The sequence below is a fragment of the Saccopteryx bilineata genome, chromosome 1, assembly GCF_036850765.1.
Source record: "Saccopteryx bilineata isolate mSacBil1 chromosome 1, mSacBil1_pri_phased_curated, whole genome shotgun sequence".
Taxonomy (NCBI): Eukaryota; Metazoa; Chordata; class Mammalia; order Chiroptera; family Emballonuridae; genus Saccopteryx; species Saccopteryx bilineata.
The window spans coordinates 12,739,800-12,756,327 of record NC_089490.1 but is presented as its reverse complement, the minus strand read 5'-3'; the positions used below and the strand labels follow the sequence as shown (position 1 = coordinate 12,756,327).

The 16,528-nt window shown below is 42.5% G+C and overlaps 1 protein-coding gene across 1 annotated transcript in view; it reads left to right on the top strand.

The window, feature by feature from the left end:
- Positions 1 to 16,528, top strand: part of ILRUN (inflammation and lipid regulator with UBA-like and NBR1-like domains) — an 89,662-nt gene that overhangs the window by 29,201 nt on the left and 43,933 nt on the right. Inside the window, exons 2-3 of the mRNA XM_066280469.1 lie at positions 7,441 to 7,595; positions 13,668 to 13,865. Of these exons, the coding sequence (XP_066136566.1) occupies positions 7,441 to 7,595; positions 13,668 to 13,865 (353 nt within the window). The remainder of the gene's footprint in view (positions 1 to 7,440; positions 7,596 to 13,667; positions 13,866 to 16,528) is intronic.

The window sequence follows — 16,528 nt, the reverse complement described above, 5'->3', positions numbered from 1 at the left end:
ATGAAAAATAAAAAATTAAATGTTGGTGAGGGTGTGGAGAAATAGGAATACTCATACATTGTTGATGGAAATGTAAATAAAATGGTTCAGCTATTGTGGAAAAGTTTGGTGGATCTTCAGAAAGTTAAACATAGAATTACCATATGACTCAGCAGTTCTATTCCTAGGTATATAGCCAAAGAAATGAGCACACACGCCCACACAGACATGTATATGAATGTTGATAGCAGCATTGCTTATACTACTCAAAAAAGGTGGCAACACTGAAATGTCTGTCAGCAGATGAATGAATAAACAAAATATATATGCTCACAAAAATTAGGGGATATTTCAAAATAAATATGAAGCGATAAAATATCCCCTAAATTTTGGAGCAGTGTGGTAGGTACATACAGTGGAATATCACATCCATAAAAAGGGATGAATATTGACATATGCTACCTTTTGGGATGAATCCTGAAAACTTTTTTTACTAAGAGAAAGAAGCCTGGTATAGAAGGTCTCATATTGTATGAATCCTTTATATAAACTATCGAGGATAGGCAAATCATAGAGACTGAAAGCAGATTAGTGGTTGCCAGTGGAAGGGGGAGGGGAAAAATGAGGCATTAATAATACTTAATGGGTGTGGGTTGTTTTTAATAGGTGCGAGGTGATGAAGAGGTTTTGTAACATTGTAATACGTGCATTAAATGTCACCGAATTATGTAATTTAAAGTAATGTGTGTTACGTATATTTTACCCCAGTTTTATTTTTTTTGGAAGGAAAAATAGTTTGATCCTGACATTAGCAAAAGGCACTTAGAAACTAAACTCCTACAATGCCAGTATTGAATTTCTGTGTCTTAAAAACTGCTTTAAAAACAAAAAACAAAAAGCCAATTTTATTGTCTCAGATGATAAGACTACCCTATGTACATATTATTTTCAATCAAATATATGTATAAATTTGTTTTTTAGTCATTTTAAAGTTGTAAACATGACTCTTCACCCTTCAATATTTTGGCATGCTTTTCCTAAAATAAGGACTTCTGGCATTCCTTCTTTAATTCTGATGTTCTGATTTTAACTGTTTTCTACCCCCATATTGTTGGATGATGTTTCTGACTGTATATATTCAGTGTATAGGTGGTTTTTCTTTATAAGACCAGTATGGCTTATTATGTATACATAGTACAAAAATAAGTGTTCTGTGTTTGTAGATATTAGGGGATATTTTGAAATATCCCCTAATTTTTGTGAGCATATATATTTTGTTTATTCATTCATCTGCAAAGTTAGATATTTGACCTCTTTATAAGATTCAACTTAACGAGAAGGTTACAACTAATTTGTTTAGCCTGACCAGGTGGTGGCGTAGTGGGTAGAATGTTGGACCTGGGACACAGAGGACTCAGGTTCAAATCCCCGAGGTCACTGGCTTGAGTGTGGGATCATAGACATGACCCCATTGTTGCTGGCTTGATCCCAAAGGTCGCTACTTGAAGCCCAGGATCGCTGGCTTGAGCCCAAGGTCGCTGGCTTGAGCAAGGGGTCACTTGCTCTGCTGTAGCCCCCCAATCAAGGAACATATGAGAAAGCAATCAATAATGAACAACTAAGGTGCCCTAAGGAAGAATGAATGCTTCTCATCTCTCTCCCTGCCTGCCTGTCTGTCTCTATCTGTCCCTCTCTCTTTCTCTGTCACACACACACACACACACACACAAAAAGACAACTAACTTGTTTATGGAATTCATCCTGGTAATTAATGTGTTCTAAAGAAAACCAGGTGTTCAGAGTGTTATTAGATGATCAGAAAATTCTATTAATAATTCTATAATAATAAATTATAAGTAATAGTTAATTATACTAATAGCCAGGGATATATTATTTACCTGTTCATCTGTGTCTTTATAAAATGAAGGTTGGATAATATTGCTTTTGAATTAGAAAATTGCATTTTGCCTTTCCTGTGGTGGGGCAGTGGGTAAAGCGTTGATCTGGAATACGGAGGTTGCTGGTTCAAAACCCTGGGCTTGCCTGGTCAAGGCACATATATGGGAGTTGATGCTTCTTACTCCTCCCCTACTTCTTTCTCTTTCTCTCCTCTCTCTCTAAGAAATGAATAAATAAAATCTAAAAAAAGTATTTTTTTTTTAAGAAAGAAAATTGTATTTCATCAGGGAACACATCAGCATTACCAAATTCTACTCAGAATCAGGTTAAACTGATAATCAGTGCAGTTGAAACTGTCTTATGCACCAAGCCCATTTTTTTTCCCCAAGTAGGGAAACTTGCCTTGAACAGACAGCCTCAGCAGGAGAGGCAGTGGGAGGCATCCTTGTCTGAGTGTCCCTGCTTTGCAGTAGTCTTCTAGACTACAATCTTTGTGGCAGGGAGTGCCCTGCCATGCTGGCTGTTTTATCACTAATCCCAAGTCCAGTGCCTCGCACATGAATAAATGCAAATTACTTAAAATATTTGTTGAACAAATGAATGACAACCTAGCCTGATGCACTTTTCACAGCCAGCCTTATGCCAACCTTACATACTGCTCACAAAAACTAGGGGAGATTTCAAAATGAATATGAAGTGATTAAAAAAAAAAGCATTTGATTTTTTTTTAAATTAAGAACATCAAAAAAGCAATTGGCAAGTCAAAGAAGATTATTCAATTGTGCAAATGAGATGCAAAACTAACTTTTATTTCATTGGTGAAAATGCACTATACAAAAGGCTGAAAGTACTGAGAGGATCTTCATGGTTTCTGGTCCCCTAAGTTTTGTGAGCAGTATAATATAAAATACATAAGCCAACTTTATTTTCTTTATTTTTCTAAAGTGAGAAGTGGGGACGCAGAGAGACAGACTCCCGCATGTGCCCAACCAAGATCCACCCGGCATGCCCACCAGGGGGCGATGTTCTGCCCATCTGGGGCGCTACTCCGTTGCAACTGGACCCATTCTAGCTCCTGAGGTAGAGGCCATGGAGCTGTCCTCAGTGCCCGGGCCAACTTTGCTCCCATGGAGCTGCAGGAGGAGAAGAGAGAGATAGAGAAAAAGGGGAAGGGAAACGGTGGAGAAGCAGATGGGTGCTTCTCCTGTGTGCCCTGGTCAGGAATCGAACCCAGGACTTCCACATGCCCAGCTGATGCTCTACCACTGAACCAACTGGCCAGGGCCTTATATAAGCCAACTTTATAATACAGAAAACTAGTTTTGTGTATGAGTAAACCGAAATAGCTGTTCAGCCATTTGTTTAAAACTCTACAGCCTGAGTTAGGAGCTGCCTTTTAAACAACGCCATTTAAAATTTTACCATTTTATTGAATGGGACACTTGAAACCATGTCAACACAATAAGTTTAAAAGAAAAGAAAGAAAATTTTTTTAACCAAAATGTATAGTTTGTGTGACAAGTATATTTGCAGTGTTGTGCAACCATCGCTGTCTTTCAACTTTAGCCCATGCCTTTTTTCTCCCCTGTTACACCGCCTGCCTTTGTAATTCCAGGTGCTTTTAACCATCTGAAATCAGATTAAAAAGTTCTTTCTGGGCACAAGCTCTGAAAGAACCTGGAAGTTTAAGTTTTCAGACTGGGCTGAATACTGAATCAGTGCTGGCCCTTTCCTATCTCCTGTGCCAGCTGTTTCACGTAGAATCTCTTGTTGACTAATAATAGCTGAACGTGCTGTTTTGAACAGGCATTACATGCTATCCTGTCAGCTTGTTCTCACACGAAGTTGGCGCTGTTCCTCCGTTCCTGCTGTTTCTTGACCCAGTGAGGCAGTCGTCGAAATGGCCCCAGCGTCGAGGAGCCACGTACCCAGATTTTGAGCTGTGTGCCCGCCCTGTGGGTCTGAGCACCGCTGGGCTGAGTCCGCTCTCTGCCCTGTACTTGGGAAGGGAATTTGCTTTGTCATCCTCCGCTCCTGCTTCCGGCCAGGAGTCCAGTTCACTGCTTTCGGTTTCACTTTGGGCTTTGAAAATCTGGGTCTTCCTGTGGTGGAAGGCCTGTGTAACGTACTGATACAAGTCAGCAGTTCTGTTGGCTTCGCTGTGGGCTGTTGGGATGTGTGAAAGGTCTGAGGAGGGGAATGAACCTGCCAGGGTAAGGGAGCTGGACTTTTCCACTTGTTAGCGTTTCTACGGCCGTGGTCTCAAAGTCCTGTCTGGATACCAGGCTGAGCCAAGAAGTGAAATACGACACAGGCTGGGAATGAGAACGGACAGTTGTCCTGAGTGCACTGTTTCTTCCCTCCCAAGTGTGTTTTACAGACAAGTAAATGAACAGGAAACAGTTCAGCAGGCTGCTTGCTGGAGAGCTGTAGCAGAAAAATGATCTTTATAAAGTTGGACACATAGCTTTTATAAGAAGTTTTCAGAAAAACAAAATGCAGGCTAGGCTTATTTCTCTGTGCCTCATTTTATCTCCGATCCCTAAGTGTAAAGGGCTGATTCCAGATGTATTCCTAAACTTGGTAGTACTGGGAGGGAAGGGGCTGGGCTTCCCTAAGCTCGAACAGTCATATATTCTTCACTTCAGGTCACAGTCTGCGGGATCAGGAAGTTGCTGAGAAGACTCAAGTCCAAGCCTTCCCGTTGAGTGGTCAAGCAAATGGGCACAGTTTGGCCCCCAGCCCAGCTCTGCTCCATGTAGATTTTATCTAGCACACAGAAGAAGCACACAGCTGCTGGTGTAATTCCAGTCGTTAGTGACTAATATAACAGGCCACCATTGGGTGAGGTTGACCTGAGGTACCTGCTCTAAATATAGCCAGCCTTTCTGGCAGCTGCAAACACCTGGAGCAGGCAGGACCCCTGTAGAAAAAGTATTTGCTGTTAGTAGCATGTTTGTTGAACAATTGTGTACTGTCAGAGCTTATTTCATGCTATACTTATATGTAATTAAAAATAGTTCACTGGACCCATTGAATTATGGTTGGGTTATGTTTAGAAAAAATGCAGTTTATGTTATTGTGTACTGTGGGGACTGGGGATGATGCACTAGCTTAAGTAAGACCATGAGAGAAGCAGTTAATGTAATTACCAACAATTTCTTTGATCTCTCTATGAACACAGCTTACTTAAACCCCTTAGTGGCCTTTGGTTTCTGGCACTGATAAACTAAGCTGTCAATCATGTGATTATGGTCAGTTAGGGAAGTTCCTTCTGACATAAGGGGTTTTATGAGTAATTAAAAAGATCACCAGGCCTTGGCTGGGTAGCTCAGTTGATTAGAGTGTTTTCCCTGTACACTAAGGTTGTAGGTTTGATCCCTGGTCAGGACACATAACAAGGGTCAACCAGTGAATGCATAAATAAATAGAACAACAAATCTATATCTCTCTCTCTCCCTCCCCACTCGTTCTCCTTCTTCCTTCCTCTCCCTCTCTCTCTTCCTCTTCCTCTTCCTTCCTTTCCCTTCCTCTTTCTAAAAATCAGTCAATCAATAAAATAAATAGAAGAACACTGTATCAGATAGAGAAAAAGATAAAATGTTGGAGAAACACTATTGATGAGCAAGTAGGGAAATAAACACTCTTATACATTCTTGGTGGGAACATTTCATTAAGTGTACAAATTTCATTGAGAGAAGTTTAAACATTAAATCTGTAACTGTGTACCCTTTGCCTAGCAGTATTACAGGGGTTTATTCTGTGGATGCACTTGCTGTGGGCATGACTTTATAGAAGAATTAAAGCTTGAAAACACTCAAAAGTGGACTGGCTGTGTAAATAATGATTTATCTATCTGGATACAGATATAAAAAACAGTGAACCTACTCACTATGTACTGACATAGAAATGTCTTCATGATACAGTGTTGAGGACAAGCAAAGGACAATATATAATACAGTATCAATTGTGTAAAAAGGGTTGAAATAAGAATACATAGCCTGACCAGGCGGTGGTGCAGTGGATAGAGCGTTGGACTGGGACACAGAGGACCCAGGTTTGAAACCCTGAGGTCGTCAGCTTGAGCATGGGTTTATCTGGTTTGAGCAAGGCTCAACAGCTTGAGCCCAAGGTCGCTGGCTTGAGCAAGGGGTCGTTCAATCTGCTGTAGCCCCCTGGTCAAGGCACATATGAGACAACAATCAATAAACAACTAAGGAACTGCAACGAAAAATTTGTGCTTCTCATCTCTTTTCCTTCCTGTCTGTCCCTATTTGTCCCTCTCTCTGTCTCTGTCACACACACACACAAATATATATATATATATATATATATATATATATATATATATATATATATATATGTTTGTACATAAGGAAGTTCTGGAAAGTTATTAAGAAAGTTATATGAGTGATTGTGGGTGAAGGAAAGGAGATAATTTCTGATGGATATTTTTTACTTTATGAAACTTGTTTTTTAGAGAGACAGACTGGAATGGAGAGAAAAAGAGAAGTATCATCTTGTAGTTGCAGCACCATAGTTGTTCATTGATTGCTTTTCATATGTGCCTTGACTGCGGGGCTTCAGCCAAGCCAGTGACCTTGGGTTCAAACCAGCAACCATGGGATTATGTCTATGATTCCGTGCTCAAGCCATTGACCTTAGGGTTTCAAACCTGGGATCTTAGTGTTCCAGGTTGACGATGCTTATCACCACCAGTAAGGCTGAAACTTCTTAAACCATGTACATATATTGCTTTTTCTTTTATATATATATAAAATTCATAAAATTAGAATGTTTTAAAAAATGGAGCTGGCCTGACCAGGCGGTAGCGCAGTGGAATGAGCATAGGATTGGAATGTGGAGACCCAGGTCCCAAACCATGAGGTCACCTACTTGAGCATGGGCTCATCCAGCTTGAGCGGAGGCTCACCAGCTTCAGTGTGGGGTCACTGGCTTGATAATGGGATCATAGACATAACCCCATGGTCGCTGGCTTGAGCCCTAGGTCACTGGCTTGAGCAAGGGGTCACTCATTCTGCTGCAGCCCCCCCCCCCCATTAAGGCACATATGAGAAAGCAATCACTGAACAACTAAGGAGCTGCAACGAAGAATTGATGCTTCTCATCTCTCTCCCTTCCTGTCTGTGTGTCCCTATCTGTCCCTCTCTCTGTCGCTGTCATACACACACACACAGAAGAAAATGGAGCTGGATTGGATTTCAGTCATAGTTGCAGAGGAGCTTGTTTTTAATTGGCTTGCTGTACCCATACTTGCTATTCTGTGGGTAAGAGGGAAGTTTCTTCATATTGTAGCCAGTGGTGGTAATGTTTGTTGCTTTCTCAGTGGTATGTTGGGAAGACAGTGCTGCACAAGTTGGTCGGTACTGGTGTTTTTCTGGTTGTTCCTCAGCCAGAATCAGTGGCTCTGAGGATTTCCATACCAGAAGCCTTAGGTTCTATTACAAACCCTAAGAAACTGTTTTTTTCCTTTTGTTTGACAGTTAGGATGATATGTTCTGAACAGGACTTAAGTCTTTTGCCTTTTCTCTTTTTTTGTAGGAACCTACAAGCAGCCATTGGCGCCTATTATGACTTCGAGAGCCCAAACATCAGTATGCCCTCCATGTCTTTTGTTGAAGATGTCACCATAGGAGAAGGGGAGTCAATACCTCCTGATACTCAGTTTATAAAAACGTGGCGGATCCAGAATTCTGGTAAATGGATAATGGGCAATTCTCCTTGTCCAGCTTTTTTTTTTCCCTCAGTAGTTAAAAGAAATAAATGTTTTAGAAATGTGATTGTATAACTCTGAGATTTCTCTTCTTCATGATGTAGCATTTCTTGTCCTGATATCATGGACCAAACATCAATGAAATATTCCCTTCCCTAAATTTGGAAGAACAATTTAGGTCTTAATGGTATCTATCTACACAGAATTCCGTATTCATTTGATACCAGGACCTAGGCATGTGTGGTGGTTCTACTCCATCACTTTCATTCTGCTCTGGTTAATGATCTTCCCCTTGTTTCTAACAGTCTAGAGGAGGTATAGCCATGAATAGAACAGGTAGCTAGAAAGACCTGTGAGCATCTTCTCTTTTAAAAGCTCATTTCTTTGTAACCACAGGATGAGTCTGAAATTTTCTTCATGTATCAGGGTAAGAAGTATGGGAATTGGCTTATAATGGGAAGGACTGACAGATTGAGTTTTTATGTTTTTTATTTTTTGTGAGAGAGACAAAACAGGAAGGGAGAAAGATGAAAAGCATCAACTCATAGTTGCGGCACTTGAGCTATTCATTGATTGCTTCTCATATGTACCTTGACCAGGGGGCTCCAGTAGAGCCAGTGAGCCCTTGCTCAAGCCAGCAGCCTTGGACTTCAAACCAGCAACATGGGGTCATGTCTAGGATCCCGCGCTCAAGCTGGTGAGCCCACTCTCAAGTCGAGTGAGCCCTCAACAACCTTGAGGTTTCAAGCCTGGGACCTCAGTATCCCAGGTCAACGCTCTATCTATTGTACTACCGCCTGGTCAGACAAGAAAATTTTTTAAGTCATTGTTTTGGTATATTGCTGACATTAAGAAAAAATAGCCCTGGCCAGTTGGCTCAGTGGTAGAGCGTTGGCCTGGCGTGCAGAAGTCCCGGGTTCGATTCCCGGCCAGGGCACACAGGAGAAGCACCCATCTGCTTCTCCACCCCTCCCCCTCTCCTTCCTCTCTGTCTCTCTCTTCCCCTCCCGCAGCCAAGGCTCCATTGGAGCAAAGATGGCCCGGGCGCTGGGGATGGCTCGGGCGCTGGGGATGGCTCTGTGGCCTCTGCCTCAGGCGCTAGATTGGCTCTGGTCGCAGCATAGCGATGCCCAGGATGGGCAAAGCATCGCCCCCTGGTGGGCAGAGTGTCGCCCCTGGTGGGCGTGCTGGGTGGATCCCGGTTGGGCGCATGCGGGAGTCTGTCTAACTGTCTCTCCCCGTTTCCAGCTTCAGAAAAATACAAAAAAAGAAAAATAAAAAAAATAAAATAAAATTAAGCTAACCATAGTTCTTTGAAAACGGCATCTGAATATGTATCTGATAACTGTTCATTATTACCTTTTAATTGTTAAATTTTTTTCAATGACTTTAAATTTGAGTGGGTTTAGTATTTCTTGTACCATCCAGTAACAATTTATGCTGACTGGGTGAGGAGGCTTGAACATCCTTGTTATTAATGAGACTTAACAGAGAAGTTCTGAGAGTTGGAAAACTAGGCAAAAGAATATATAGCTAAAAATTTGTGGCTGTGGGAGGAGAACCCTAGCTAGCAAGATAATCTGATATGAGATGATAGGAGATTCTTGGGGCTCAAACCCCACAACAGTGACTTTATTGACTATGTACCTTGCAGTTCTTTATACTTCTTTCATGATGGGGAAAGCTGGCTAAACTAGACTTTTATATAATAGTAAATGTACCAAATTGTGATTCATAGTTTTTCTGGCTTAGTTAGAAGTAACTCTGCCTTGGATGAAGGTTCAGTGTGTCATGGAGCAAAGGCACATAATTTGGATTGACATAGTGTTGTAGATGACTGAGGACTACTTCTGTGGCTTTGTAAAATTGTCATTAGTGTCTTTTCCCTTTTGATTATAACAATGTGGTGCATTGTTAGTTTGAGAGGTAATATGGGGAAATAGCCATATTTTCTATTTTTCCTTGAAATTCTTACTTGTTTGAAGTTTGATTACTTTGATTTCTTCCTTACCTTTCTTAATATTGCCTGCATTTAAAAATATGAAAACAATCTCTAGTTCAGCTTCTGTTTATCATGGTTATCCTTTGTATTATTAAAACCTGCTGTTACTGATCACAAATGCTTTTGAAATTTATACATGAATTTGTAAATGAATGATGTTTGTTTAGAAAGTATGAGATATATAGAAGTTTTATTTAGTTAAAAAATGTTAATCTAAGACCTTGTTTACTTATAGTGAAAATGGTCTGGCTGGCCTTCCATGAGTTCTTTTTTTTTTTTTACCCACCCGCAGTCCATGAGTTCTTTATTATAGTGCTTTTAAGTACGGAAAGTTAATATAGTAATGTTGGAATATTTTAAATATAATACTATCTTGTTGCAGGATAACTATTTTATATTTCTGAAAACCTATTGATATATCTTCTCACTCACTAGATCATTACGTGGGTGGATTGACATAAAATGGCTAGAATGTAAAATCAGAACCCCAAATATCCTGCCTTTTACCCTGACTTGCAGAGAATCTGTATTGGCCACCTTTTTCTCCTGTAACTCCAGTTTAGAACAGCCTCTGGGTCTATTTAGCCTTTTTTCCTGTAAAGGCCATTTGTGTTCCTGAGCACCTCTTGAAAAGTTGGTTAACAGTTGCTATAGATTTTATCTTTTAAGGTACTTTGAACAAATAGTGTTTTGCTTTTTTGTTTTGTTTTGGTGGTGGTAGGGGACAGACAGGAAGGGAGAGAGATGAGAAGCATCAACTCAGTTTTGGCACCTTAGTTGTTCATTGATTGACTTCTTATATGTGCCTTAACCGAGGGGTGGGGGTGGGTCTCCATTCGGGCCAGTGACCCCTTGCTCAAGCCAGCGATCTTGGGCCTCAAGGCAGTAATCTTTTGAACTCAAGCCAGCAGCCATGGGGTCATGTCTAGGATCCCACACTCAAGCTGGTGAGCCCGCGCTCAAGCCAGCAACCTCAGGGTTTGGAACCTGGGTCCTCAGCGTCCCAGGCTGACACTATGCACTGCACCACCACCAGGTCAGACTGAACAAATAGTTTTAAAAAAATACTTCTCTTATTTGTTCAACTAGTCTTCTATCTATAAACTAAGTGAGTAAGGAGAACCTGGCCTCCTATAGCTAAGTGACAGGTATGTTATTAAAGAGAGGGGAAGAGCACGCACGGACACTGGCTCTCTCTGGCGTCACCCTAACCTGGCCGAGTTCTTTCTGCAACTAGAGTAGAAACACGAAAGTAGGGCTGGCCCGTGCTGTTTTCTTGTCTGGCTCTCTTCTCTCGTTCATGATCTTCCCTAAGAGATAGTGCTCACTGGGAGTTTCATAAGTGATGTTCACGGTCCTTCTCTGCTGTCATGGTTTAGGTTCTCCAGGCATTCCAATATACAACAGATGAGGTTACTAGGAACTGCACATAGCTGTCCCAACAGCTGCCCCAGAGAAGATACATGTCACACATTGTTGAAAATCACACTCCTAATTTTGTTTAAATTCTTAGGTTTAGACCACTGAAAAAGAGAGCGAGACATTTAATGACAGGTACAGCATCCCAGGATTCACACTTCTGTCACTCTTTTTAAGTGTTAGAAGCTTGGAACTTGAGCAGCAAACTTTGTTGGAGTTTGCAGTGAAAATTTGAAACTGCCCCTCTGAAGATGAAAGTAGATGGTGTTCTTTACCAACACGTACAGCTAGCTTCCTGGTTCTTACAACCATGCTGTGTCGTTCAAGTGGTGTGGATGCTGGGCTGGACCTGTAACGGGATCTCCGGTGTTCCTCTGACTGGCGAAGTAGTTGTGATTGTTACATGAGAGTGGCTTTAGAGGCATCTTTGTGTTTTGAACTACATACAAGTGAATATAAAACAAGAATTGGGAGGAGAACTTGAGAAAGAATAACTATTCTTCCATTTTTCTCTTAAAGTTTTTATTGATTTTATGGGGAAGGGGTAGAGAGAAAGAGAGAAGAGGGAGAAAGAGAGAGAGAGAGAGAGAGAGAAAGAAACATGGATTTGTTATTCCACTTATTCATGCATTCATTGGTTGATTCTTGTATGTGCCCTGACCGGGGATTGAACCTGCAACCTTGGTGTATTGGGACGATGCTATAACCAATTGAGCTACCCAGCCAGGGCTCTCCATTTTTCTTTGGTTCCTTAAAATAGTAAATTTTCTACCTTTTTCTTTAGTATGTTTATAGAAAAGATAATTTTACTTCATTCATTCAACTTTCACTTGACTCCTCTGTCATGTGTTTACAGTCTCTTGAGCCAAGGTCTTTTCATAATTAAGGACTCCAGAAGAAAGGTCAGACATCAGGGAAAAGGTTTTAAAATGGAAACAGTATCTTAGAAGTTACTCCTCTGACCTGTGGTGGCGCAGTGGATAAAGTGTTGACCTGGAAATGCTGAGGTCGCCGGTTCGAAACCCTGGGCTTGCCTGGTCAAGGCACATATGGGAGTTGATGCTTCCAGCTCCTCCCCCCCTTCTCTCTCTCTTTCTGTCTTTCCTTTCTCTCTCTGTCTCTCCCTCTCCTCTCTAAAAAAAAAAAAAATGAATAAAAAAAAAAATCATTAGTTTTAAGCCTGACCTGTGGTGGCGCAGTGGATAAAGTGTCGACCTGCGGCCTAGCGTGCGGAGGACCCGGGTTCGATTCCCGGCCAGGGCACATAGGAGAAGCGCCCATTTGCTTCTCCACCCCTCCGCCGCGACTTCCTCTCTGTCTCTCTCTTCCCCTCCCGCAGCCAGGGCTCCATTGGAGCAAAGATGGCCTGGGGATGGCTCTGTGGCCTCTGCCCCAGGCGCTAGAGTGGCTCTGGTCGCAACATGGCGACACCCAGGAGGGTCGCAACATGGCGACGCCCAGGATGGGCAGAGCATCGCCCCCTGGTGGACAGAGCGTCGCCCCTGGTGGGCGTGCCGGGTGGATCCCGGTCGGGCGCATGCGGGAGTCTGTCTGACTGTCTCTCCCTGTTTCTAGCTTCAGAAAAAAATGCAAAAAAAAAAAAAAAAAAAAGTGTCGACCTGGAAATGCTGAGGTCGCCGGTTCGAAACCCTGGGCTTGCCTGGTCAAGGCACATATGGGAGTTGATGCTTCCAGCTCCTCCCCCCTTCTCTCTCTCCCTCTCTGTCTCTCTCCTCTCTTTCCCTCTCTGTCTCTCTCTCTCTCCTCTCTAAAAATGAATAAATAAAATTAAAAAAAGTTACTCCTTATGTGTTCCATCCTCTTGCCTCAATGAAAAAAATTGGAAACAGTCAGACTTACTTTTACTATGAATATCAGCTTAAAAAATGAGAGTGAAGCCTGACCAGGCGGTGGCGCAGTGGATAGAGCGTCGGACTGGGATGCTGAGGACCCAGGTTCGAGACCCCAAGGTCACCAGCTTGAGCATAGGCTCATCTGGTTTGAGCAAAAAGCTCACCGGCTTGGACCCAAGGTCTCTGGCTCAAGCGAGGGGTTACTCGGTCTGCTGAAGGCCCATGGTCAAGGCACATATGAGAAAGCAATCAATGAACAACTAAGATGTCACAATGCGCAACGAAAAACTAATGATTGATGCTTCTCACTTCTCAGTTCCTGTCTGTCTGTCCTTGTCTATCCCTCACTCTGACTCTCTCTCTGTCTCTTTAAAAAAAAAAAAAGTGAGAGTGAAAATGGGTGTGTCGTTCCCTTTCAGTAGAGAAAGCAGTCCTCCAAAGATGTGGCCCTGTGTCTGTTTTCATGGTTCTTCACCTTATCCTTCTGAGGTTCCACAGATTGAGTGTGATGTGTGGCCTTCCCTGGGGCTACCTGAAGCACATCTTGAGGAGCTGCCTTTTTGCTGTATGTGCCTTCTGTTAGGGATAGACGGTTGGTCAGAGGTGGTTTACTCTGATAATTCCCTTGGATCAGTCATGTGGGATGTGTTATAGCTGGGATGTGTGGGTAGGATTACATGTGTGAGAGATGGAGAAAGGCCTCTTCTGTGGCTTTGTAATGAACTGCACCCAGCATGGGACCACTGATTGCCTAACCTTTTTTTCTTTTGCTTGAACTCAGGGGCAGAGGCCTGGCCTCCAGGGGTTTGTCTTAAATATGTCGGGGGAGACCAGTTTGGACATGTGAACATGGTGATGGTGAGATCGCTGGAGCCCCAAGAGATTGCAGATGTCAGCGTCCAGATGTGCAGCCCCAGCAATGCAGGAATGTATCAGGGACAGTGGCGTATGTGCACTGCTACAGGACTCTACTATGGAGGTGAGTATGTCCTTGTGCAGCCCAGGGTGAAGGAATTAAGGTAACATCTTACTGCATCCCCAGTGTTGCTCAAAGAAGCTTTCAAATTATATAACAAACCACGTCCTCTTTTAAACAGTCACTCCATGCAGGCGAATGACTTGAACTTAATGACTATCTGGTTGGTTCAGTCCAGTGCTCTCTATACTAGGATTCTAGTTACAATTTAGTGAATTGTACGAGATATATCTTGCATTCTAAACAATGATTTAGTAATTTTGCTGTTTTATATAATCAAGTAGGTGTTGAAGGCAGCCTTTGTTCACAGAATCTCCAGACACAAGCCATATAGAAGATACGACACAAAATACGCACACTTCCTTCACCCTGGTGCTGCGGGAACCTCTCACGCCTTCTCTGTACTGCCAGACTTTCAGGACAGAGTGATCTGTACTGCCTTCTCTTCTTCCTCCAGCATTTACGCTTCAGCCCAGTCTGTTCTTTCCCCACTTCAGTGAGATGTGCATCAGTGACCACCCAGTTCTCAGCTCCAGTCTTCATACTGACGGACCCCATCGTTTAGCACCTACTCCAAGTGTTTTTCGAAATGTGTACCTTCCTAGACTCTCATAATACCTTTTTCCTTGTTGCTCTTCCCCTTTGACTATTCTTGTTCTGTCTCTGTCTGGTCTCATCTTTGTCTTGGGATCACTAGACTCTGAGCTGGGTTCCGATCATGCCTGGTGACCTCATCTACCCACATGGCGTCAGCTGTCAGCAGTATAGCATACACAGTCAGGCTCAAATCCATGTCTGTGACTGCACACTCTTCTTGGAGCACCAAACCTGTGTTTTAACTGCTTATGGACGGAACACCTGCCTAGTCTATAGATTTCTGAATTTTAGCATCTCCTAGACAAACATATTCTTCTCTTTGGCACCTTAGTAAGATGATCAGGTCAGAAATCTTGTTTTGTCTTACTATCTTGATCACTATTGTTTCCACTATATCCCATGTCCTGGAAGCCCAAAGAAAAATAAATAATAAATGGTTCTTTGCCCTTAGGGAGCTCTTAACTGGGCTCATCACAGTGCGACCTTTGGAGGTATTTGAGGGGGTCCTGGAATTTTAGACAGTCCCTAGGTTACGAATGAGACAGGTTCTGTAAGTTTGTTCTTAAGTTAAATTTGTATGTAAGTTGGAACAGGTACATTTATCTATTAAGTGCAACTTAGACAGATGTTTGTCTTAACATAGTATTTATTTTTACCTTTCTGTGCATATAAACACTTGGACATTTTCAAACCTGGGGATTACCTGTAGTGTTCTTATGTTTTTGCAGACAGTGGAAATGTTAAAAATTTCTATGTCCTCAGAAGTGTTTAATGTTAGAAAAGGTTTCTCTTAGTGCTTATGTGACGACATTCTTTGCCTAAAACCTTTGTACACGCTGCAGTAAAGCCTGGCTCCCTGGCGTGGGCACAAAGCTCCTGACGGTCTGCCTGGCCTTGCTTCATCTTCACTTCTGTCCTCAGTCACCTCCGTACTCCCCTGCAGCCAGTCCCTAAAGACACCCCTTGCTTTCACTCCTCCATGTCCTTCTGCTGTTCCCATTACCTGAACTATCTTTTTCCTCCTTCCCCAAACACTCCCGCTCATCCTCGGGACCTGGCTGTCACCTTTCCCTCCTCCCTCCTTTTTCCGTGCTCACTCTTCTCCCCCAAGGAAATGTATCCCTCCCTTTCTCATTGAATTGTACACATGCTTGTTATACTTAACAAGTGGTATTTTAAGTGTTTGTGTACTGATCCTTTTCTCCTACTAGACTGCTATTTGTTGAATAACAAATGAGCATGTAATCAGGTGTCAGCATGCAGAGGGATTGTTTGTCTCTCCTCTCTGGGCTCTGTTTTCAAGCCACTGCTCTTGAAGAATCTTCTTACCCCACCACTGAAAACAGTTTCTCCACGCTGAGCTCCCTCTGCGTTTCTTGCCCTCTTTTTCCTTTGCTTCTCTTTGGTGCTTTACCGAACTACTCAGATAATTTGATGAATGTCTCATATCTCCTTTAAAATTTATGTTGCTATGTGTCTCCGTTATCTTTGTAACTCTTCAAAAAACTGAGCCCAGGGCAAAGCAGAGAGTGGTAACTGAGTAGATTTCTTTTTAAGATTTTATTTATTGATTTCAGAGAGAGGAGAGAGAGAGAAAGAGAAAGGAGGCGAGGAGCAGGAAACATCAACTCGGAGTAGTTGCTTCTTTTTTTTTTTTAATTTTAAAAAAAATTCATTTTAGAGAGGAGAGAGAGAGACAGAGAGGGAGGGAGGGGGGGGAGAGAGAGAGAGAGAGAGAGAGAGAGAGAGAGAAGGTGGGGAGGAGCTGGAAGCATCAACTCCCATATGTGCCTTGACCAGGCAAGCACAGGGTTTCAAACCGGCGACCTCAGCATTTCCAGGTTGATGCTTTATCCACTGTGCCACCAGTAGTTGCTTCTTGTATGTGCCTCGACCAGGCATATATGTATGTGTTTTTGAACCGGGGACCTTAGCTTTTCAGGTTGATGCTTTATCCACAGTGCTACCACAGGCCAGGCTGAATGGATATGTTTAAAATGAATGTTAGCATTTTTAAGGCAGGCGGAGTATGACATACATGACTTTTTTTATAAAGGCCTTTGATGTAA